This window comes from Phragmites australis, chromosome 1 (assembly GCF_958298935.1).
Source record: "Phragmites australis chromosome 1, lpPhrAust1.1, whole genome shotgun sequence".
NCBI lineage: Eukaryota > Viridiplantae > Streptophyta > Magnoliopsida > Poales > Poaceae > Phragmites > Phragmites australis.
In genome coordinates, this window is record NC_084921.1 from 54,174,698 (window position 1) to 54,197,206 (window position 22,509).

General features: G+C 45.8%; 3 protein-coding genes and 1 pseudogene across 3 annotated transcripts; 3 read left to right on the plus strand and 1 right to left on the minus strand.

Moving 5' to 3' along the window:
• Positions 1–961: 961 nt before the first annotated feature.
• Positions 962–3,901, minus strand: LOC133928159 (potassium transporter 6-like). Its single transcript, XM_062374411.1, has 7 exons — positions 3,754–3,901; positions 3,173–3,641; positions 3,002–3,052; positions 2,625–2,885; positions 2,440–2,492; positions 1,979–2,348; positions 962–1,798 (listed from the first exon to the last, which is right to left on the minus strand). The coding sequence occupies exons 1-7, from the start codon at positions 3,898–3,900 to the stop codon at positions 984–986; spliced, it is 2,166 nt and encodes a 721-aa protein (XP_062230395.1). The 5' UTR covers position 3,901; the 3' UTR covers positions 962–983.
• A 2,062-nt stretch (positions 3,902–5,963) lies between these two features.
• On the plus strand, positions 5,964–11,601 carry LOC133928168 (uncharacterized). The gene is made up of 13 exons (XM_062374418.1): positions 5,964–6,391; positions 7,420–7,603; positions 7,690–7,758; positions 7,911–8,009; positions 8,588–8,667; positions 8,745–8,973; positions 9,140–9,538; positions 9,618–10,270; positions 10,655–10,739; positions 10,830–10,881; positions 10,982–11,031; positions 11,098–11,145; positions 11,224–11,601. Exons 1-13 carry the CDS (start codon positions 6,129–6,131, stop codon positions 11,398–11,400), a joined length of 2,388 nt encoding a protein of 795 aa, XP_062230402.1. The 5' UTR covers positions 5,964–6,128; the 3' UTR covers positions 11,401–11,601.
• Positions 11,602–12,740: 1,139 nt separating this feature from the next.
• On the plus strand, positions 12,741–14,125 carry LOC133928178 (uncharacterized; annotated as a pseudogene).
• Positions 14,126–21,155: 7,030 nt separating this feature from the next.
• LOC133886288 (uncharacterized) lies at positions 21,156–21,751 on the plus strand. Its single transcript, XM_062326042.1, has 2 exons — positions 21,156–21,219; positions 21,453–21,751. The coding sequence occupies exons 1-2, from the start codon at positions 21,156–21,158 to the stop codon at positions 21,749–21,751; spliced, it is 363 nt and encodes a 120-aa protein (XP_062182026.1).
• Positions 21,752–22,509: the final 758 nt, after the last annotated feature.

Genomic DNA, 22,509 nt, shown 5'->3' on the forward strand with positions numbered 1-22,509 from the left:
TCAATGTACGTTTGCTAAGGGAGAATGCTAAAATTCCCCTGTGTTCCCCCAATCCCCACGAAGATCTGATAGCACTACTTTCATTGTGTTTTTCCGTACTACGTTCAATGTTTCGTGTGCATTTTATTTTCATCTTGTTCCACGCGCTTCGTGTTTCCTCTTGGATTCAGATCGAGAGTCAAACTCCAGCCACACAAATAGTTGTTGAAAGAATGAGAGACCAATGAATTAATCTGGGTCGTTCATAAAGTACACGTTACTGAACTTTTCTAGGAGGAAAAACCGGAAAAGCGGAAAATATTCAGAACTTTTAGCTCGTATCGGTGTCGGTGAGGGCGTATTATGTGTATTCAGAAGTACTGAGCAGAGGTAATATCGGGATTAAGAAAAATAAATCCATGAGTTAACCAAAACTTTTTTCTATAAATTCCTGATAGAAGATCAGGATCCACCACTCGCTGCCAAAACTGTTTGGGGAAAAATATACCGAATAGTACACGTGCTACGAACAAGAGCTGTTTTTTTTTAGAGAAATTTTACGGTGGTCCAAAATTAATATGAGCCATCTATTTTTAGAGTCCAACGATCCAGATTAGTCAGAATACTACTCATTTTCTACTAGTAGTATAGGTAGTATATGTGAGTAGTATAGTAGTATTAGGGTTATTTTAGGAAGAAAAATACGTTGCATAAAACTAATTAACTGCAGTTATGTGTCTCTAAATAGAGTAATATTTCATTGTTATTTTAACATTTTAATCTGTCTTCGGCATGAGAGTTCATTTGCTACCCATCGGCTAGGGTTAGCGATCCGATGTTTGCGGTGTCAATTTTTCTATTAGCAAAAGCATGGTAGTTAATTTTAACAAAATTGCCATAATTACCAAAATATCCAATTATATATATCGTCGGATTAGATTTATACTACCTCTTACCTCTAGGTAGTATGGACCACCGTAAAAGAGCTCTTTTATTAATGTCACTCAAATCTCATAGAGCATCCCAACGTGCAAGGTCTTGGCCTGATCGATGTTGAGCGTCGAGACGCTGGACCTGAAGTTCTTCTGCAGGAACCTGTAGATGTCATTGGTCACGAGCCGCTTGAACCAGTTGTGCTCGCTGCCCATGTGCAGGATCGTCCTACCGAACACGAACATGTAACCATCCTCGAGAGCCGAAACCATCATCTCGGCCTCCTCGGCGCTCTCGGCGATCTCCTTGAGCGCGGCAATGGCGGACCCGACGAACCCGTCGCCGACCAGGTCGTGCTTGTCCATGTACCCGTACCGCACGACGCACCGGTACACCCCCGCGGGCTCCTCCCTGGCGACGAGGAACCGCTCCTCGGGGAGCACCGACCGCACGGGGACATCCCGCACGGTGACGAACAGCGTCAGCTCGCGGAGGCAGCGCGCGTGCTCGGCGTAGCGGCGCACGATGGGCGGGAAGCCGTTCACCAGGTCCGTGCAGAAGACGCAGACGCCGGGGACGCGGGCGCTCCGGGCCACCAGCGCGCTGAGCTCCGCGGCGCCGACGGCGTGGCGCGCCTCGTACTCGGCCTTCAGCTTGCGCCCGTACGTCCAGGCCAGCGTGGGCACCAGCAGGAACGCGGCGACCGCGAACGGCACCCAGCCGCCTTCCGCGACCTTGTTCATTAGCGCGCTCGTGTACACGCCTTCAAAGGCGACGTAGGCGGAGAAGAACCAAGTGGCCAGTGCAATGTGCACTTTCCAGATGACGAGCATGACTATTGTCATCAGATGAGTCGTGATAAGCATGACAAAGATCACTGCAACACCTGCAAAACAAAAGCAAGTTCTTTCTGATCAAAACACACACAAACACACATGGCATATTGGCATGTCTTGCCAAAACATTTTTTTTTTTTTTGAGGAATCGTAAGTGTTTTGATCAAAACATGCAAATCGTTTCAAATTGAGATGCATGTCAAGCTAGCTAGGTGAATTATATTGCTTACCAAAGGCACGGCCAATCTCCGGTCCGCCCCCGAACCCGACGGTGATGAGGATACACACGACCATCAAGAAGTAGTTGATCTCCGGGGAGTACACCTGCCCCTCGTACTCCTCCGAGGTGTGCCTAATGGTGACTCTGGGGAAGCAGCCAAGAGCGACGGACTGGCGGATGATGGAGAAGCTGGCGGATATCAGCGACTGGCTCGCGACAATGGCGGACAGGGTGGCAACCACGAACATCGGCCAGAAGAGGGGCTCCGGGATGCTGCTGTAGAACGTTGTGCTTAGCTGGGAGGGGTTCTTGATCAGGTACGCTGCTTGCCCGGAGTAGGCGAGGATCAAGGATGGGTAAACTAGTGTCGAAAACGCCACCTGCGTGAGAAAGGGGAACACATAATTAACGAATGTTGTTTTTCGATCTTAATTCCTCCGTAGATGTTAAATTTACACGCCCATTATTTACCTGTATTGATGACTTGTTGAAGTGGCCCAAGTCAGCAAACATGGCTTCAGCACCTGGTTAATGATGATCACATTCACAAGAGTATGCAGTCATATGTACTGAGATTTTAGTATCAAACCAACGAACAGGAACATGAAAAACTGGAAGGATTGTAACGAATACGTATGCTCGCTTAGATTTCTGACCTGTGATGCACAGAATGACGGCTCCAAGTTGCTCCCAGCCGACCCTCTTGTTCCTCGCGAAGTAGTAGTAGATGTAATGGGGCGACACGGCTTTCAGAACAGGTGGATAGTGCTTGGCGATATTGTACACTCCGATCACTGCGATAGATCCGAACCACACGAGCATGATGGGGGAGAAGGAGCTGCTCACTTTGCTCGTGCCAAATCGCTGTACCAGGAAAAGGAGGAGCAGAATCACCACGCTCAAGATGACGACGTGACCTGCAATAGGGAAAGTCAGTTCGCCAATTAACCTCTTACTATTTATTTATAGGCAATTGCGTACAGAACAGTAAATTACCAGTCAATATAATCTCTTGTGGTTAATTAGTTGTTACCTTGTTTAATGCTCGACGATCTTGATTGGATTCCTTGGACGGCCGAAAGAACTGAATCATTCAGGGAAACACAGATCGAGGATGAAACATTCGGGAACTCTGAATGAGAATTGACCTGCATGCACTTCGTAGGAATAGAAACTAGACGATTATTACTAGTAAGACGAGTACCTGAGATGGATGGAGTGAGCGCGCCATCACCCATCGTCATGCAAGTTCCAAACAGCACGAAGTAGGTGACGGCAGATTGCAACATCGAGCTGCTCTCCAACCACTGGTGCAGCTTAGATGGCGATCCTCTTTTCTCGCCGTGGAACTTGAGGTTGACGTCGGACGCCAGCGGCGTCACCGGCACCGGCATGTTCGCCTTGAAGTTCACGTGCTGGCGCAGCAGCGAGTACAGCGCGAACGTGCCGCCTTCTCCGTGGTCATCGGCGCGCAGGACGATGAAGACGTACTTGACGAGGCTAACTATGGTGAGCGTCCAGAGGATGAGGCTGAGGACGCCCAGGAAGTCCGTCTCGCCGGCGTCCGGCAGGACCAGGGAGGAGAACACGTACAGCGGCGACGTCCCGAGGTCGCCGTAGACGATGCCCAGGGATTGGTAGGCCAGCAGCATCGTCTGCCACTTCGTGAACACCTGAGCGCCGCGCCGTGCCATGCAGCGAAGAACGATCAAATCACGTCAGGATATGGTCGTCGTCACAGCGTGCATGAGTAGAGAGACGTCGGTGGCGACGTACTATACGTACCATTGGTTCTCGGTGCCTCATCTTGTAAGCCTGGCTGAAGCTGAAGGTCCGACGAGCGGCACCGCCGTTTCTTTCGTCATCGGCGACCTCGTCGTTCTCTGCTGCGCCGATCTCTACGATGAGATCGGCGGCGGCGGGCTGCATCATGTTCATAGGCCAAGTTGTGCGCCCCTGATCGCGGACACTGTAAGCCAGGTTCAGCCTTTATTTTAAACCTAGGAATCTTAGCCTTGTTTGTTCAGGTTTTCATAATGGTCAATCGTAAGAATGACGGTTTCGTTTTACGCGTTTCTGTTCAAATCTTTGAACTCGCACAGATAAAGTAGCGGCAGTTTGATCTCTGAAGTATCGAGATCACCAGCTGGATATGCTGGTTCGTTTGCAGAACTGAAAGGCGTGTCTTTTCAGTTTACGCGTTCCCTTTGTACTTTTTTACATGATAATGGGGGGTACAACTGCGTACATATATATAAAAAGCTAAGAGAGGGAGAGAGAAATAATGTGCCAAAAATATTAGCCAAATCCGCGAATGTTGAGTGCGTTGAAACGGTATTTTCAAACATTTTATGTTAATTCATTCATTTTATTAATTTCTTGCTAATAGTTTTTTATTTTCTTTTTCCTTGCAAAAGAATCGGTTGGTTTTCTTATATTTGGTTATCACATTATAATCATGATCTAGTCCCATCACCATTTGCCATTTCGGCTAGCGGCACCAAGCTAGGGTTCACCCGCGAGCTCGAATCTTAGAAAGAGGGAGAGGTAACGGTGGTAACTATATATATATATATATTTGGTGTCAGTTAATCACTTGAGACAAAGACAGAATACAGACGAAGGTGGAACATTATAATCTAAGAGTGGATAGATTGTGTATAGGTTGGAAGGGAAATTTGGATGGTTCGAACTTTTTTATGTCTCCAGAAGGTGACTTGAATTTTTTATTAAAAAAACTTAGTACAACCCATGCACTCATCTCATCATATGCATATATTCACACAGTATCTATTGAAGACTGAAGATACAAAATTTAGAGATTTACAAAATCATTACAGACGCCTTGCACTACAATTTCAAGTTTTTCTTTTAACAAAGCTGATGATCACAACAATAAAATCTCACGAGTCTACTTGAATGAAAAAAAATTAAAAATCTCACGAGTCGTGGCAGTAACACATTGGGTTTGAAATTTTGTTAAAAACTGTTCGGTATTTGTAATATTCGACCAATTCGGTCCGTACCGTATTATGAATTTGACCAGTTTAAGAATTTGAATTAAAAAAGTTTTCAAAAAAATCACAAAAACCCTCCGTATGAATAGGATGATTTGGCCTACCACGTTAAGGAAAAAAGCTTAACATGTAAATACAATTTTTTTGTGTGTAGAGCATATCTTAAGAGAATATTTAAAATTGGTTTCACTTCATTTAGAGTTTTATTAATTTCTCTATAATTTTTATAAAGTTCACAAGCATAAAAAATGAACATATTAAGAAATAACACTGTAATTAACCTTTTCATGTCTAACATTTTTTTCTCTATATAAAGCATAGTAAGTAAACTAATAAAAGTGATTTCACTAATTTTGGAGGTGTGATGTGTGAGGTATGAATTAATCTAGTTGCAGCATATTTACACAATCATGCATGCTAAAAAAAATGAATTAATGTGTTTTAAAAGACATAGAATCATGTAAAAAGACTAAAAAAAATGGTTTCATGATTTTTGGATTAGCAAATAATTAACTATTCATTTAACTAGGTTTATAAATGCATTTTCTCACAGAAAATATTCAGATTTTTTATGAGTATAAATATTTTTATCATGTAGATCATGTTACAAAGAAACTAATAAAATTTATTTCGTTTGATTTGGAGCTCAGATGAATTAGTTATTTATTATACAAGGTTGAATCATTTTTTTTTGAATTCACTGCAATTCAGCAAATATGCTCAGTAATTTGGTTTTCAAAGAATTCGTTTGAAATACATTTAATATGAAAAATTAGTAAATACAATCGGTTTTTTTAATTCGATCGATTTTCGGTTGAATTTGAGCCATTATCAAACGATCAATTCAGTTGATTTTTTATCGAATTTTACACATTTGACCGAATGAATTTGACTAAATTCTCATCAAATTTTGAACGTTTTTTCTGATATTCATGAATTTTAGAAATTCATGGATCCCAGTTTTCGACTTCAAAACGAATTTGTAAACGTCGGTAACACATCCCTGCACCCGAAGCCGAGCGATCGCTTTTACTCCTTGCCTTCACCTTTCTTCCACCTCCCGATCGTCCCCCTTCTCATCACTCCATCGCACCGATCTCACGTCAGACCGCCTCCACTAAAACCCTAGCCCTTCCCAACCCGATGTCCGCGCCGGCGGCAGCGGCGGTGGAGGGGGCCGCGGCGGCGGCGTCGCCACTGCCCGCGGCCCCGCCGGGGCCGCGGCCGTACGAGGTGGCAGTCGCGGCGGCGGAGCTCCGGCCGGTGGACTACAACCTCTCGGCGCTGTGTGATCACGTCCAGGCCGAGGGGTTCGGCTCCGGGGCTTTCTCTGACGTTGTCATCGAGGCCATGGGGGCCACCTACCGCCTCCACCGCCTCATCCTCTCCCGCAGCGCATACTTCAGGTGAGCTCTCGAATGCGGAGCCCTGAGGCTCCTGCGGAATTGAGTTACTTGGGTATCGGGATTGCTGTTGCGATCTGATCGTCTGCGACTGTTTAGAGACTCGAATTGCATTTGTACTGGAAAGTTGACACTTTTTGTCTGTTTAGTTGTGCGGTTAGGACGCCTCGATTCCTTTATTGTGAAATTTTCATGTGCTTGATGCCCTGTTGAAATGTTTATTAGATGAATCTGACCTGATGAAAGTGATTAGGGAATTTTTTTTTATACAGCAAGCAAGTATCATGTTGATTACAGCCTGAGAACTTGTACGACCTTAATTGGCACTCTGTATTAGGATAGGTTGGGATGTGTTGTTAATTTCATATCATTCAATGTTCAATTGAAGCAAGTTTACCCACTGACTTCCAAATTCCCGTTTAAACCGTGAATCGTGATTGAAGCTAAAATTGATTTAATGGAAGTTGGATTACTAGTTAGTGATTCAGTTGAGATTTCAAGGTCAGAACTTGTGGTTGGGGGCATAGGCATCAGCCGTACATGAAAAATGAAAGCATAATTTCCTCTCTCTAGTGATCCTATCAGCTTCGTGCATACATATTTCCCTGATCGCTTTCAGGGGAAAATTCAGGGACCAAGTTGTTTCTCTTCCCTCTCCTATATAATGGAATTCAACTGGATGTTATCCGGATGGATATGATCTCTTTACCACGATTTGATGCTTGAATGGGACACTGACATTCTGTTCTTGTAGTTCCTGTGGATGCTACATTACTTGTTTAGCACCAAAATCTGTACACTAATATAGAGGTTTGATGGAACTTCCCAGTGTCAAATAATTTCAGTTACCTATATTCCTTGTCTGTGCTTTCAGCTGTTCATTCAGCATAGAAGGGAATCTCTTTCTGCATCCGAACTTTTCCATTTTGTGATTAGGTTATATGCTTTTCCTACTATCTCATAGAATGATCGTGTAATTATGAATAATAACTAAAATTGCTTAACAACTTCTGTATAAAAATGACTGGCAGGAATATGCTACATGGCCCTTGGAGAGAGGCTGGAGCACCTGCAGTGGTCTTGCATATAGATGATGCTAATGTTAATTCAGAGGCCATTGCAATTTCATTGGCATATCTTTATGGGAAACCTCCCAAGCTTAATGATAACAATGCATTTCGGGTGCTTGCAGCTGCATCATTTCTGGATCTTCAGGTCTTCTTGACCCATTTTAATCATTTATTGATTTTTTTTGCCTCATTTCGTTGTTCTTATTTTGACTCACAGATAGTCAATTGCAGGACTTATGTACAATATGTACAGATTTTATTATTTCCGAGCTTTGGACATCAAACTTTTTACAATATCAGGCAAGTTCACTGTAAAAATCTTTGGATATAGCTTATCTTTGGAACTATACTTTGATGAGATCAACTTTTTGTTATAATGAAATATTGACTATTTGACTTTTTTCTCTTTGATCATTCATCTTTGGTCTTAACTTTTTGTAATTTGACAATAGTTGTTTGCGGAGAGTCAAGATTATGGTAGTCATGGAGAACGTGTTAGAAATGCTTGCTGGGGTTATCTTTGTCAAAGTGCCACACTGGAACTACGAGAGGTAAGGAGCATTCATAGAAACTTCGCTGGTTAAATGTTGAGCTTTTGTTGGTTGAAATGCTGTGCAAACTTTTCGACATTATTGTTCTTGTATAAAATTTTGTGATGCCAGCTTGCAGTATGCTCATTACAGTTAATTTAATGTCATTTATTGAGATGATTGCATGTGAATTAAAAGATCGTTTTTTGTATTAGATATTGATGGAGGTCATTTAAGTAAGGATTTATAAATAGATCCTGTCATCCATGCCTTAAATTTCACCAATATCTTGCTGTGCAGTTTATGAATTGACTGAGTATTTGTTCTGGTATTTAAATCATTAGCATGGAGACTATATTCTAGTGAATGGGGGTTGTATGAAAAATTCAACTGTTGGTTGTTCCAGAAAAAAGAAGATTATAAAGCTATTCTATGTTAAATTATATAAATATGTTTGTTTCTTTTCTTTTCGGCAACACAGAGTGCTGACACATGTGGCTGGTCTTGGTTGGGATTCAGTATTCAATGTATTAATATTGATTGCGAACATGCCGGGCCTTCTTGTTACTCATATTGCTTTTTGTTTTATTTTTGAAAAGGTGCTTCCAAAGCTTTCTTCACAAACTTTGCATGCTCTCCTTACATCCGATGAATTGTGGGTACCTAACGAGGAGAAACGGTATGCTATGTGTTTATTTGTCTGCTGAATGATATTAAAAGCCCATTTGTGACAACAACTTATCTTGCTACTTGAAGGTTTGAACTAGCATTGTTCACTCTACTTGCAAAGGTAACTATGTGGGAGTTACAAGTTAGTGGGAATGAAACAAGTTCACCAAATGCTGATCGTTCCATGAGGAAAGGGAAGACTCCGATGAACAAACTTGATGAGGAACAGCTAACAGTGTCTGAATTGCAGAACTTGAAGTTGCATGATGATTTTAGGAGTGAAATTGGCCATAACATTATCGATGTTTCAGATATGGTAACCCCACGGGGTAGCATGTCATACTCCATTGCAAAACTAAGACAATCCTCAATTTTTCTCCCTTTTGTTCAATATGCTATGCATTTTCCTTGTCTTGCCAAATAATTATTTAACATGAATCATGAGAACTACATTAAGATTGTACTGTTGTTCTGAAATTTAGAATTGTGAAGCTTCCAAGAGGACGGTGAGTAATGTTTCTACAGGAGGACCATCTGGAGAAAGCACTTCGTATCAATTGACTGAAAACATTTGGCTTTCTAGTGAGCAAACTACAAAGAATTATTTCTCGAGAACTTCCAGTAATGGGCTTATTCCTACTGAGTGGGGAAGGCCCAATGCACCACTTTGGGGTGGCAGGGTTGTTGGTCGGCAGCAGGTTAGATGCATTAAGGGGAACTCTTGTCTATCTACTGATGAATATAATGCCTTTATGAATATATTCGAAAGGGGTTCTCTTCTCTACTGTAATATGTCATTTGATGCACTGTTAAGTGTTCGAAAGCAACTTGAAGAATTTGGGTTCCCTTGCAAAGCTGCCAATGACGGTCTTTGGCTACAGGTTTTAGTCTACTCACTGCCTTGTAGTACTCTCTTCCTTTTAAGACCGTGTCTAATACTTTGATGCTTTGTTACTGCAGATGCTTCTGTGTCACAGAGTTCAAGCCATAATTGCTGATACTTGCAGAAACTGTTGCCTTACAAGTAATTCTTGCGCTTGCAAACAAGCATATGTAGGCTCGCATAGCCACTACAGGCAGGAGCATGACCGGAGCAATGCTTCTGGTACTATAGGTACTGTCTACCTTGCAGATGCCCAGGGAGATGGGAATGGTGTGCTTGGGTCTGTGCGTGTTAACGTAAGAGGAGCAGTTGATGGACTTGCTGGTATTGGGAGAGGAAACTCAAATGTGCCTGGTGCAGCTTGGGCTCCTACGCGTTATGTCTTCTCCCGTGTTCCTTACGGGCTCGGTTCAAGAAATGGCCAGCAACCATTTGCCAATGATGAATCGGAAGCTAGAATTGATCGCAATGGAGATATTTCAGTAGATGGTCTGACTGCATTGGTTCCAGAAAACAGTGCTGCTCATCAGCAGGCAGAAAGTCTATTTGAGACAGGTATCCAGACGAGATATTGTAGTGTTGCATCTGTTTCCACTCCAGGTGGTTCATCTGTCCAGATGCAGGAGTCAAAGGAGCATGAGCTTGGGCCAGATTGGGAAACTGCAGAGGACGCAACTATATCATTAGACATGAAAACACCACTTAGTCATTTTCCTCCTTTCCGCTTTGGGTAAGAATTACCGATTTTTGTGTTTCTGCTATTCTATCATCAAACAGCACCCCATTGGACAGTATCCCAGGAAAAAAATGGCATGTTTATTTATGTTGTTTACCTGAATTTCAAGTAATATCTATCGAGTCATTTGAAGGTTCCCCCCCCCCCACCCCCCCGAGAGTTTGCTTTTAGATTACCAGTTGGGTTGTTTCCTTTTTGATAATCTTCCAAGGCAGAAATAAGAAGGAAAAAAGACAGATTTTGCAACAAAGTTGATAAGACTAGCAAACCAAGAAATGTTCTGCTATTTATTACCTATAGGCCACATTGACTTATAATTGAATGTGCACATTGATTCCTTATTCTGACATGCCTTGACCAGCTTATTACTGCTCACAGGGTTGAGTTTGAAGATGTGCACAGGCTTGCTGATGGTCAGGTGAAACATTCCACTGAAGTATTCTATGCAGGCTCTCTGTGGAAGGTTAGCTTTCTTGTCTTAAATCAATGGCCTAAATCCAGTTAAGTAATTTGTATGAACATTTCTAGGTGTAATTTGTATGAACATTTCTAGGTAAGTGTTCAGGCATTCAATGATGAGGATCCTCATGGGCGACGCACCCTTGGTATTCTTTTTTATCATATTCTCACATGCTTGGTTCTTGCCTCTGTTGACAGTCCAAATATAATAATGTGCCATGTAATAATAACTTATTGGCAATGCAGGACTTTTTCTTCACCGACGCAAGGCTGAGTTGTTAGACCCCTTGAAGAAGGTGAGTGATTTACTGATTCATTTGGTCGCTGGACATTTGGTCAACTGATAAACTTGTATTCCTCAGGTCCACATGTACATAGACCCCCGCGAAAAGGTTACGGCACGGTATCAGGTATTATCCGCCTTTTATCCATCCATTGTTCTGCTGCGATACTCTATGGTTAATTTGCCATCTGTGCGTCGCCCGTAGCTCATCTGTCCATCGAAGAGAGAGATCATGATATTTGGAAGTCTGAAGCAGGCTGGGACGCTGCTACCGAAAGCCCCAAAGGGTTGGGGTTGGCGCACTGCTATATTGTTTGATGAGCTTGCATATCTTCTCCAGGGTGGAGCCCTGCGAATCGCTGCAGTAGTCCAGGTTGTCTAAGCCAACATTTGCGGCAAAGAACAACCTGCAAGGCTGGCGATATAATTGTATTGTATGTAGTTGATACCTGCAATAACTTGATATATATCGTTGAAATGCTCCACTGCTTAGTCATGTGCTCATGTTCTGAAGTGTGTAAGGTCATCTCCAATAGTTACTCTAAAATTTTATCTCATATAATACTATTATAACATCTTCTAACACTATTATAGCATTCTCTATTTTTCTATACCTATTTTCTACCTTATATTATTCTCCTTATCTTTTCGAATCCACAAATATACTCTGTGAGTGAATAGTAATACGAGCCGCGCTGCCGTTTCCGCTCGGCAGCAGCAAAGTCGTACTGTAGCACCGACGTACGTAGATGCGGCTGCTGCGGAAGACGTCTCTGCTGGAGTCAGCCTAATAAGGGTTAATATGGTGGCATGCTGTTTGATAGACGAACCTTCACCTCTGGACCCAAATTGGGTCCGTATGGAATTACAATAACTGTTGAGTTTTTCAAAAAAAAAATCTTAAATTTCCAATACCACGGAACGCAGTGTTTGCTGCCTCACTGAAACCAAGTGTTTCAGAAGATCCAAGTGTTAATTCCAGGGCACAGGCACAAACACATAGGATCCAAGTGTTCCAAAAGGGGACAGCTAGCCCCGTTGAAGTTGCCCACCTCGAGATGGTGGGTTTTAACTCCATCCGTTTTAACCCGCATGTCTTATAACATCGGTGTCTCGTTCTGAGGTTGGTTAGAACTTTTTCTTATCCCATCTTGTCCTATAGAACGAAGATTAACATTCGCTCCGCTCGGGCAATAAACACACAGTCATGAGCTAACAATTTATCAAAAGAAGATATATTAGTAAAACAAAGGGCTAAAGGAGAATGAAAAATGATTGACCAGTATGACAAAATGGTAGGTGCGTGTAAAGCATGCTATCCAATATGTATAGGATGTGATTGGTTATCTGTATGAATAGATATTAGTTTGATGGGTGTGTATAATTTTAAAGAGATATATATTTAGTTGTTTATATATATTGTTTTACTATAGTTAGATGGATGCAAATATACGTCCGTAGGCTGACTCAGGAGGGAAGCTTTGAGCATCTCTCCGCAGCCTGACCTGACGGGTGCAGACTCTTACATCCGCTCATATAAACAGACCTATTTGTCAGTGTCAAAAAATTATTTTCATATAAACAACAATCACAGTCTTAGCTTCTCTCCGTAGCCTGATCTAATAAATACAGACTCTTACATCTACTCATACAGACGAACATATTTATCAGTGTCACAAAATTACTCCGGTATACGAGTGTTACTCCGGTATAGACCCCAGTCAGGATGTGCAGGGCAGATGGAGACCGGTGGGTCGGGTGGGGACTTGACCTGTGTCTCCCTCAGCTCGCTCTCACGCGCCGGTCGCCGCTCTCCCAGTCAACAGCAGCATGGCCACGACACCGACGTCCCAGCTACACCATGGCGGCGGTGAGGCACCGGCAAGTTGAGGCCAACGGCATCTCTATGCACGTCGCGGAGTCCGGTCCGGCGGGCGCCACCGCCCCCGCGGTGCTGTTCGTGCACGGCTTCCTGGAGCTGTGGTACTCGTGGCGCCACTAGATGGGGGTACCTGGCGGCGCGGGGCTACCGCTGTGTCGCGCCCGGCCTCCGCGGCTACGGGGGCACCACGGCGCTGCCGCGCCAGTCTTCCTACACTGTCTTCCACATCGTCGGGGACCTTGTCGCCCTCCAGCTCCCGCAGGTACCCACGCGGGTGGCACGCGGCTTGATTTCCCTTCGCATCCCCCCAGATTTCGTGAGATTTGTTGGGCTCGCGCGATTGCTCGGCCGTGATTGATGTGTTGGTGTTGCTGCGAAGGTGTTCGTGGTGGGGCACGACTGGGGCGCCATCGTGTCGTGGAACCCGTGCCTTCTGCGGCTGGACCGGGTGCGCGCGCTCGTCAACCTCAGCGTCGCCTTCATGCCCAGGCTCCCCGGATGCTGCAGATGCATGGCATCCGCAGATTAATTAGCAATTTGTTTCAGTTGGAGCATAGTTTGGACGTGATTAGCATTTCTGCAGTTGGCATGCTTGCTTGCTTCTTATGTCTCCCCAATGAGAGATGTGATTGCATCGGCCGCCATTTGTTTTTGCAATATGGTTACTTGTGCAAAAGAGGAACAGGGATGAGATTCTTCAGTTGTGATCCAAACTTACAACTGTCAGAGTATCACAAGGGCATGGGACTGTGAAGTTCGATTGGTTTCATTTTGAAAGTGAGTTGGATGGATCTATACTACAGTACTGCTCCAAAGAGTCCAAACAAAAGGTCAAAGGTGTTGCTGACATGTATGCTTGTCTTAATGCATTACTGGCACAGATAAGCTGCTCATTTTTTTCTCATGTGCCGAGTCGGTGCATTGAAGTTACCTGTTAACTGATTTTCTAGAGGTTTACTTTAGTAAGTACCAATTTAAATTTGCTTCTTTGAGCTGTTCTTCAGTTGCAAGCAGTTCTCAAGTTTCAAAGAAGCGATACTGACTTCTAAAGCTCACCTTGGTATCACATTGATTGGCAGAAACCTGGAGTTGAAACAGAATTCACTGGTTTTCACTCGAAGAGGTTCTTCAAAATGGCATTGACTGTCCAAACCACAGGTTCTTCTGCTATGTCCCTTCAGAAAATGTGAGCAAACAATAAGCAAATAGCACTCCCTTCTTGGCTCTCCGAGGAAGATGTCAGTTACCTTGCAAGTGTGTATGCAAAAACTGGATTTGCTGGAGGAGTACATTACTACTTCTGCTTAGACCTGTAAGTTTGCAACTATTTTAAATTTCACTAGTGTGAGGCCAATTTTATTCTCCAGAATTAAAGCATGTTACATTTATCCTAAAAACTTTCTGCACATGCGAAACTCCTAAACCACATCTGTGTCACCTGTTTCCATATGGACTATAGTTTTGTATGCAACTCACTGACCACACTAAAGAGATGCATAGAGCTTCTGATTGCGAAATACTGATACTAAAATATTAATACTATTGGCTTAAACATTGTGCTGTGTGTTTTAAATGTCTTCAACGGACTGTATGTATAGATCGTTGCTTGGTATTAATCATTCTCCCCTATCATCCTGCTCCTTTCACAGCACTGTCATCACAAATTGTAGAATTACCACATCCATGTTTGCAAGATGCTGGAACTTTCTAACAACCTTGTTATGGTCGGCAAGACATATGGTAGGCGCCGGTTAAAGGGAGTCCCAGGTCAAGCAGATCAAGCTGAAGATTTAAGTTGCCTTAATAGGATTCTAGAAGATAGAAAGGTTTGGTTTGAATCAGGTAGCATTAAGAGTCCTTGTTAGAATCGGCAGCAAGAGTTAGGATTAGGAAAGTAATCTATTTTGGTTAGGAGTCTGAGTCGTTTGGAAGTTGTAACCAGCCAAACTCTATATAAAGAGCAGTAGGGCCTTTAGGAAAAGCAAGCAATAAACAATCTAGTTTTCTCATCTCAATTGTCCATTGCCTCATCTCCTGCTCGCCATCTTCTTCTCTGGCTAGCGCCCCAGCAGGCGTCCAGACTACACCATGGGCAAGAAACCGGCCAAGGAATGGCCGGCGACTTCTCACAGATACCCTATACGGCCACTTCCCCGCCGACGTGGCAAACCTACATGAACTGCAGTAGTACGAAATTTTTGCAAGTTGTTGGAAACTAACATCATTGTTTGCAAGATGCTGGAACTTTCTCTTCATTTTTTACTAAATTAGGTTTTGAATATTGTTACCAAAAATATGAAACTCTGGTTTGAATAGCATTATCCATAAAAGCAACTTTTGTTTGAACTATTGGTAATTTCCCTAAGTTGATTAGATTTCAACCATTATGGTATTGTTCAACACCACAGTCATTCATTTTCAAAAGCTTGATAATCGTATCATCATCATCTCTGCACTGCATCATATGTATGCGTCAGAAAATAGTAACCTCTGACTGACACGCGTGGACAGGAACTGGGAACTGATGGCGCCATGGACAGGAGCACAAGTGAAAGTACCAACTAAATTTATTGTCGGGGACGGTGACCTGGCATACCATCACCCGGGAGTGAAGAGCTGCATACACAAGGGTGGGCTCAAGAGGGACGTGCCTATGCTTAACCAAGGGCGCCGGGCACTTCATCCAGCAGGAAAGAGCGCAAGAAATCAGCGATCATATCTGTGACTATATCAAGAAGTTCCAAACGGGTGCTTCGACACCAAAAAGTTTCGAAACTGTGAGATCGTTGCTTTCTGTACAGAAGTCAAATAGACTGTTGTCGGTGTATTTAGAACCAGGGGTCCCTAAGTCCCGAGGCCAGGCCGGCCATCTACCACATATCACCACCCTGCAAGGTAGGTAGAAGCTAAGTCCCGGGAGAAGGTGCTCGGGGCCGCCGCTTCTGGTTCCCGAGCACCCTAGTTCCCCGATGATCCGCAGAGCCCAAATACCAAGAAGGAAGTGCTCGGGAGAGAGTGCTCGGGGCTGCACGTGGCAGCCCCCGAGGACTCGGTGCCCCGAAGGTCCCACCGAAGTGCTCGGGAGAGAGTGCTCGGGGCTGCACGTGGCAGCCCCCGAGGACTCGGTGCCCCGAAGGTCCCATCGAAGTGCTCGGGAGAGAGTGCTCGGGGCTGCACGTGGCAGCCCCCGAGGACTCGGTGCCCGAAGGTCCCACCGAAGTGCTCGGGAGAGAGTGCTCGGGGCTGCACGTGGCAGCCCCCGAGGACTCGGTGCCCCGAAGGTCCCACCGAAGTGCTCGGGAGAGAGTGCTCGGGGCTGCACGTGGCAGCCCCCGAGGACTCGGTGCCCCGAAGGTTCGCGCAAGATCATTCAACGACCCGAAGGGTCCCGTCGTCAGGGTGTCATCCAGTCAAAGACCCAATGCCGCATTTAATATGCACGCGCGGTCTGACATCCTGACATCCTGACATTCTCAGCTGCCCACGCCCCAGTGTCAGACCCTGCCATGCACTGGCAGGGGGCCGTGGGTCCATTAAATGCACGGGTCCCGTCCCGTTTCATCCAGGTGCCTCGGGATAACGTTGCCAGAATCGAAGCGCTCCGCCTGCCACCCTGCCCTGGCAGAAGAACAAGACAGGGTGGGCGCACCGGGCACCTCTGAGGCTGCCCGGTGGGCCCCTTTTATGGCGCCCCGAGGCTTCCGCAGCGGCTGGTGGTCGAATGCGCGCCGCATTTCTCCACCGCCCCTGTCACTTCGCCAAGATGAAATGATTACGCCTTTCTCCGTGGCACCTTGGCATTCGCGTCCCCTCTTTCCCATTCAGGATATGTTGAGGTCGGCGCGCCTATAAAAGGAAAGGATGGAGAACACTAGAAGGGGAGGAGAGAGCAACAGCCCCCGACCACAAGACGACCAAGAGACCAGACAACCAACAATCTCCGGCGAACCAGGCCAAAGATAGATCGACAGACACTCGAACCAGCTCAAGTTAAGCTAGAACATAAGAGCCTCAAGCTCTTTGTAAACAGTTCTCCCCTTAGAACCAGATACCTCCTTGAAGAATCCCCTTCAAGGATAAATATAGCGCTCATACAGGAGTAGGGTGTTACGCCTCCGTGCGGCCCGAACCTGTCTAAAACCCAGCGTACCCACTTTTCCTTGCATTAGGGTGATCGTCTCCCACTAGCCATCGCATTTATTTCCGTTCCCGCTTATTTCCTACACAAGCTTTTCCAGGATCATCCCCCCGGCCGAATCTCTAAAAAGGGGTCTCTCGGGATCCCTGCGACAGGAGTTCACTCTCCGACAACTGTACTTTTGCAGTGTTGCAGCAAGGTTGTCGATTTTTGTAGCATAATCATAACATGAAGACCTTTTTTTTTTTTAGAAAGTGAGAGGAAGGGAAGATCTTTGTTCAACTGTCATATTTTGTAAAAAATTTATTGGAGAATGCATACATTTTGTAAATTTTTTATCGGAGAATGCATACATTTTGTAAAATTTCATCTATGGCTTAACACAGTGCGGCCAGAAAGTGGGAAGCACTGGATGCATGATTCAACCAAGCAGTTGTCTAATTAACACTCATGCCATGCTCTAAGTTACTTCCTTCGGTCATAAATATTTATCATTTTCATTAAAATCCGATCAAACTTTTAAAACTTTAATCACAAATAGCTTCTATATTTAGTTTAAAAACATAAAAATCATATATATATATATATATATTTTTGAAAAATACTTTTATAATATTATATTTTTATTAGGTATTATAACTATATTTTAATAGAAAATAATAGTCAAAATTGTACATCTAAAACTGTAAAAAGTTAAAATTGACAAGTATTTATGACTGGAGGGGCGCAACCGTGGCCTTGCAACCAGGTGAGTCTGCGCGGCATGGTCGAGCTGAGAAAAAAAACAAGGAAAATAAAATAGAATGGATTAAATGGGTAGAATGTTATATAATCTTAGTGCTTCATCTTTTAGATGTTATTTTGGCAAAGCTAATATTGACGGTATCAAACCGTTGAAGCCATACGTCCTCAGATGTCAAAAGTGCAATTTTCTCGTCGACGCCGGACGAGCAGGATCCTGGTCTTTCTGCATCTGTCTGCAACGGACCCAGGTCCAGGACAAGCGCTGATCAGCTTCAGCAGCGCGCGGATGCCTCGGCCTCGGCGAGGAGAGCAGAGCAGAGGAGCTCGCGGAATGCGGCTCCTGATCAACTCCCAGCCGCAAGGTTCTCCGTTTCCTCCAAGTCTTGAGCCTTGACCATCCTCAACAAAAGCAACTGTATACTGCAACACGATATGTTTGCTGAACACACATATCATTGTGCAGTCGCCAAATCACCCAAAACAAGAAAAACCAAACTGAAAATGTTCAGAATTCTGAACATTTTGCCCTTTCCTTATCAACCTATGTAGTTCGGCACACGAATTCATTGTGCGGCCAACAACATATATTGTGCACAGTACTGCTCATCATTTTCTTTGGCTGCTGTTCGCCTCCTCGAGCGACAAGAATAATTAAGTAGTTTTCGCGTACCAGTGTAGGCGTAGCGTTGCAGGACAGAGGCAGCCGTTTGGAACAGCAAAAGCAGAGGATGACAGCCGCGAAAAGCAAGAGCGGCAGCTCTTTCTTGCCACAAAATTGCATGCAACAGTTGCCGGAAGAACCGGCGCGCGGCTCTCCTGTTTCTTCACCATCGCCGTTGTCCTCATTTTTCGAAGTGCTGCGACGTTCGCTTCTCGGTGCTGAAGTACTTATCCCTTCGGCGATGCACATCGGTCAGCGGCTTGGAGGCCCTCGGGTGGCCGACTGTGGCCGGAGAGGGGTTCTCCGTACACCGGGCGCGGGACCACCTCTGGAATGACGAACGAGAGGGGAGAACGGCCGGGGCACGGCGGCGCTACGGCGACGGCGAGGGAGCGACCCGTGGCCCTGGGTTGGTCGGTAAACGAAGGTCCCCCACAGCCGTTGGATAGTACATGCGCGGCCAAGATTGGCGTCGATAATTACAGGGCCATGTCCTTCTCCCCTTCCTCTCGGGACCGCCGTTCCCTTTGGCGATGCGCTGAGCTCCGGCGAGCCGTGGCCGCAAAGAAGCAGAATTGGCTTCACTCCACCTTGCACTTTCAGCAGGACTACAAGAGAATAGAGGCCGAACGCATTGGCCGAAAACCCGACGCGTTGAGCCGTTGATCGCTAAGGTGTGTTTGGTTGCCCGCACGAGGTTTTTTTAGAGTTGCATTGTATATATTGGATGAGCGGAAGCAGGGGATTTGTATTCTGGAAAAGAAGTGTGTTTGGTTGGTTGGATGATCGGATGCAGATTGAATTTGAATTTGTGTTTGGTAGACTGAATCTGAGACTGTATAAGTGAGCTCGTTGTCGCTGACGAGTGGATCCAAGTCGTCGGTAGTTGCATCTAGCCGGCCTGCATATGACCTATGGCCATTTCTAGCGTATGCACGGATGCAGCAGCCGGCCGTATGGCTGCACGAGCGGATGCAGTTTCACACAGGTCGTCACGCCATTCAAATACGCAGCTCGCGGAGCGTATACACCTGTGCCTGTATCCGCTGGTGCGTGCATCCGTCGGTGCGCCAAACCAAACACGCTCTAAACGATGGTGCCGAAACTCAATACAAGCAGCTAAAAGATAAAAGGCTTGAGCTTGGTAAGAACAACAAGGGCAGGCGCACAACCACGGCGAGCGGGCCGCGCCCGTGCCGCCACCGCCGCCGGACTCGAAGCCAACAGTCTTCTTGGGTAACATGAACGCGTGACACGCACGGCCTGCATCATCTTGGCAGAGCTGTCGGGTCGGGCTTGCGCGGCCAATAATATCGTGGATGAACTGCAAAAGGAGACCCTTCCCGGCCAAGAGAAGTCGTTGGTATCCGGCTCGAGGCTGCGGACATGAGTTCATCGATGAGTGCCACCCGCCGCAGTGCGTGCGCTAATTGGCAGGCGGCACGGAGGCCCCCGGGTGGACAAATGCGGCCGCTGAGATGTTACCCGTGCCTACTGCGTACATCGGGCGTGCGACCACCTCCGGTACGACTAATTAGGCCGTTCCTAATAAAAACTTTAAAAATTCATCATTTATAATACTGTTACAGTATTCTTAACACTACTACAACATCTCTTATTTTTTTCATCTATAACAGTTACCTTATTTTCTACCTTACATTACTCTCCTCATCCCTTCAAACCCACACTACACCGTAAATAGTGATACGGGAGCCCGTATCGTTCAGCAAAAATGCCGCCGTCGTTTCCCTGTGCACCAACTCCTGTATCACTGTAGAGGTAGTTTCCGTCTCCATTGGAGAGCTAGCCAAGACATGCGAGCAGCAAAGGTCGTTTCCGTCTCCGTTGGAGAGCTAGCCGAGACATACGAGCAGCAAATCTGCTAGATACAATATTTTACAGGATCGATTATGTCTCCCTTAGAGATGGCCTCTGTTGGAGCGGCCCGGGCGCAGCGGTGCTCTGGGGAGATAGGGACCTGGGCGAGATCGGTAAGTGAAATACCGACCACCCTTGGTCCCCCATAGCCGTTGGATCGGAGTTTTGCGACAAAGATTGGCGTGGGTAATTACCGGACTCCATGAACTCCGGCAACCACGGCAGCCCGCTGAGGTCGCTGGCGCCTGGTTCGAGCTGCGCCTCGCCTCCCAGGACGTGCTCTGTCTCCTGGAACGCCGACGCCACGGGCTCGCCGCCTCCCGACATGTGGTCTGTCCTTTGCTACGCCAGCGCCGCACGGTCGTCTGACAGGTCGCGCTCCAGGTTGTCCGCGAATAGCATGTCGTCGTCGTGGTCCTCTTGCGTTTGCTTCCGCGACCGCAAGCTGGGTGTGCGTGGTGCCTCGAGGTGTTCGACGACGTCTGCCTTCCTCTTGCGGCCCGACGACGCCGAGGTGCAGGGAAACGGCACGTCCGAGCCCGGCCCCCAAGGCGACTTGTACACCTTGCACAGGACGGTGTTGCTGCCGACTTTTCCTGCATGCATTTATATTTGGAAGTGCTATTAATCCATACACTAGATGCACTTGCATTTATTCTACAATTTGGGTTTGGATATCCATCTTGTACATTGAATGAAAAATCAAATCGTATAGTATCTAATGTTTGGATTTCGATATCCATCTGGCCATTGAATGTAGCCAGCAGGCCAAATCAACCTCTATAAATATCGATCATATAAGCTCTTCTCCTCACACCCATCACTCCATCAGCCATGGCATTCAACAAGAAAGCGGTGTTCGTTGGCTTCACCTTGGCCTTGCTCCTCGTGACCTATTGTAAGTTAAAAAAGACTCTCGTCGTTCATCATATTCGTAGCAAACAAGTACTAAAGAAAACTACTCCTTCAAATCGGATGCTGGCAACATATCTCATGCATCATTCTACGCAAAGCACCATGGAGTACCGCTAATATTCGTTCTCTTGTTTTCCCCCCCGATTCCTTAGAAATTTCGCAACAACTTTATGTCTAGATGGGGCTAACTGTCCGATGATCTGTGAATGATTGTAGGTGCGGAAGCAGTAAAGATATGCACATTTAACAGCAAAACTTTCCATGGTCCCTGCAAGAGCAACAAGAACTGCGCGAGCGCGTGCATCCACGAGGGCGAAGAAAATGGTACGGGGTACACCGGCGGCCACTGTTCCAGGAAGAAGTGGTCTCTTGGCCCCGACGGCGACGACGGCTTTGACTTGAACTGGAAAAAAGGCCCCAAATGCAAATGTGTCAAACCGTGCAACGGGCCAAGCCCGCCGCCCGGGGACGAGCCGCCGCCTGGGATGAAAGTTTCCGACTGGCCAGTTGTTTAGGCGATCCTTGGAATAAGAACGTCTGTACAAATGGTATAAGTAATCGCGTGAAATAATTTGGAGATGAAATAAAATGCAGTTTCAACATAATAAGTATGGTAAACAAGGAACCTCTCTCTGCACAATTTTGACTTAGGTGACTTGCAGTCTCGTGCTTGGCGAGAGAAATATGGTAAACAAGGAACCTCTCTCTACACGAGCAAAGGCTGTGAATCCAAATGCAGAAACTGACGCGATTTTGAGCAATCACTAGTCAGAGGTCGATTCAGAAAAATAACTAGTCGGCACACTCGGCTAATCAAAGCCAGTTGCTGGTGGTGGATGGTTTGCGAATGCTGCGTGTATGACTGCATTTTGACGTAAGCGCTGATTTCATATTCATTATATATTTTTTAATGCATATGCGGACGTATATACATATATACACATACATATATAGAAAAGAAAATAATAAAAAAAGCAGAACAACCCCTTCTCTTTCCCGAGCCGACTTAGACTGGACGGGCCTCTTTCTTCCTTCCCCTCTCCTTTTCTCTCTCTGTTGGTCAAAACCGCCGGCCCCAAGCAACCCAGTCCAACGCACACGCCCCTCTCCTCACCCTATTTCTACTCGAGCACACCCCTGGTAAGGTCTTATTCTTCTTCTCCATCGAACCGAGTTGCCACACCCGGCCAAGGGTGCCACCCCTCTCCTCCTCGATCCAAGCCACCACTCCCAACGGCTGGCGCCCCTACTTGCCTCTCCACCCAAGGCGTGG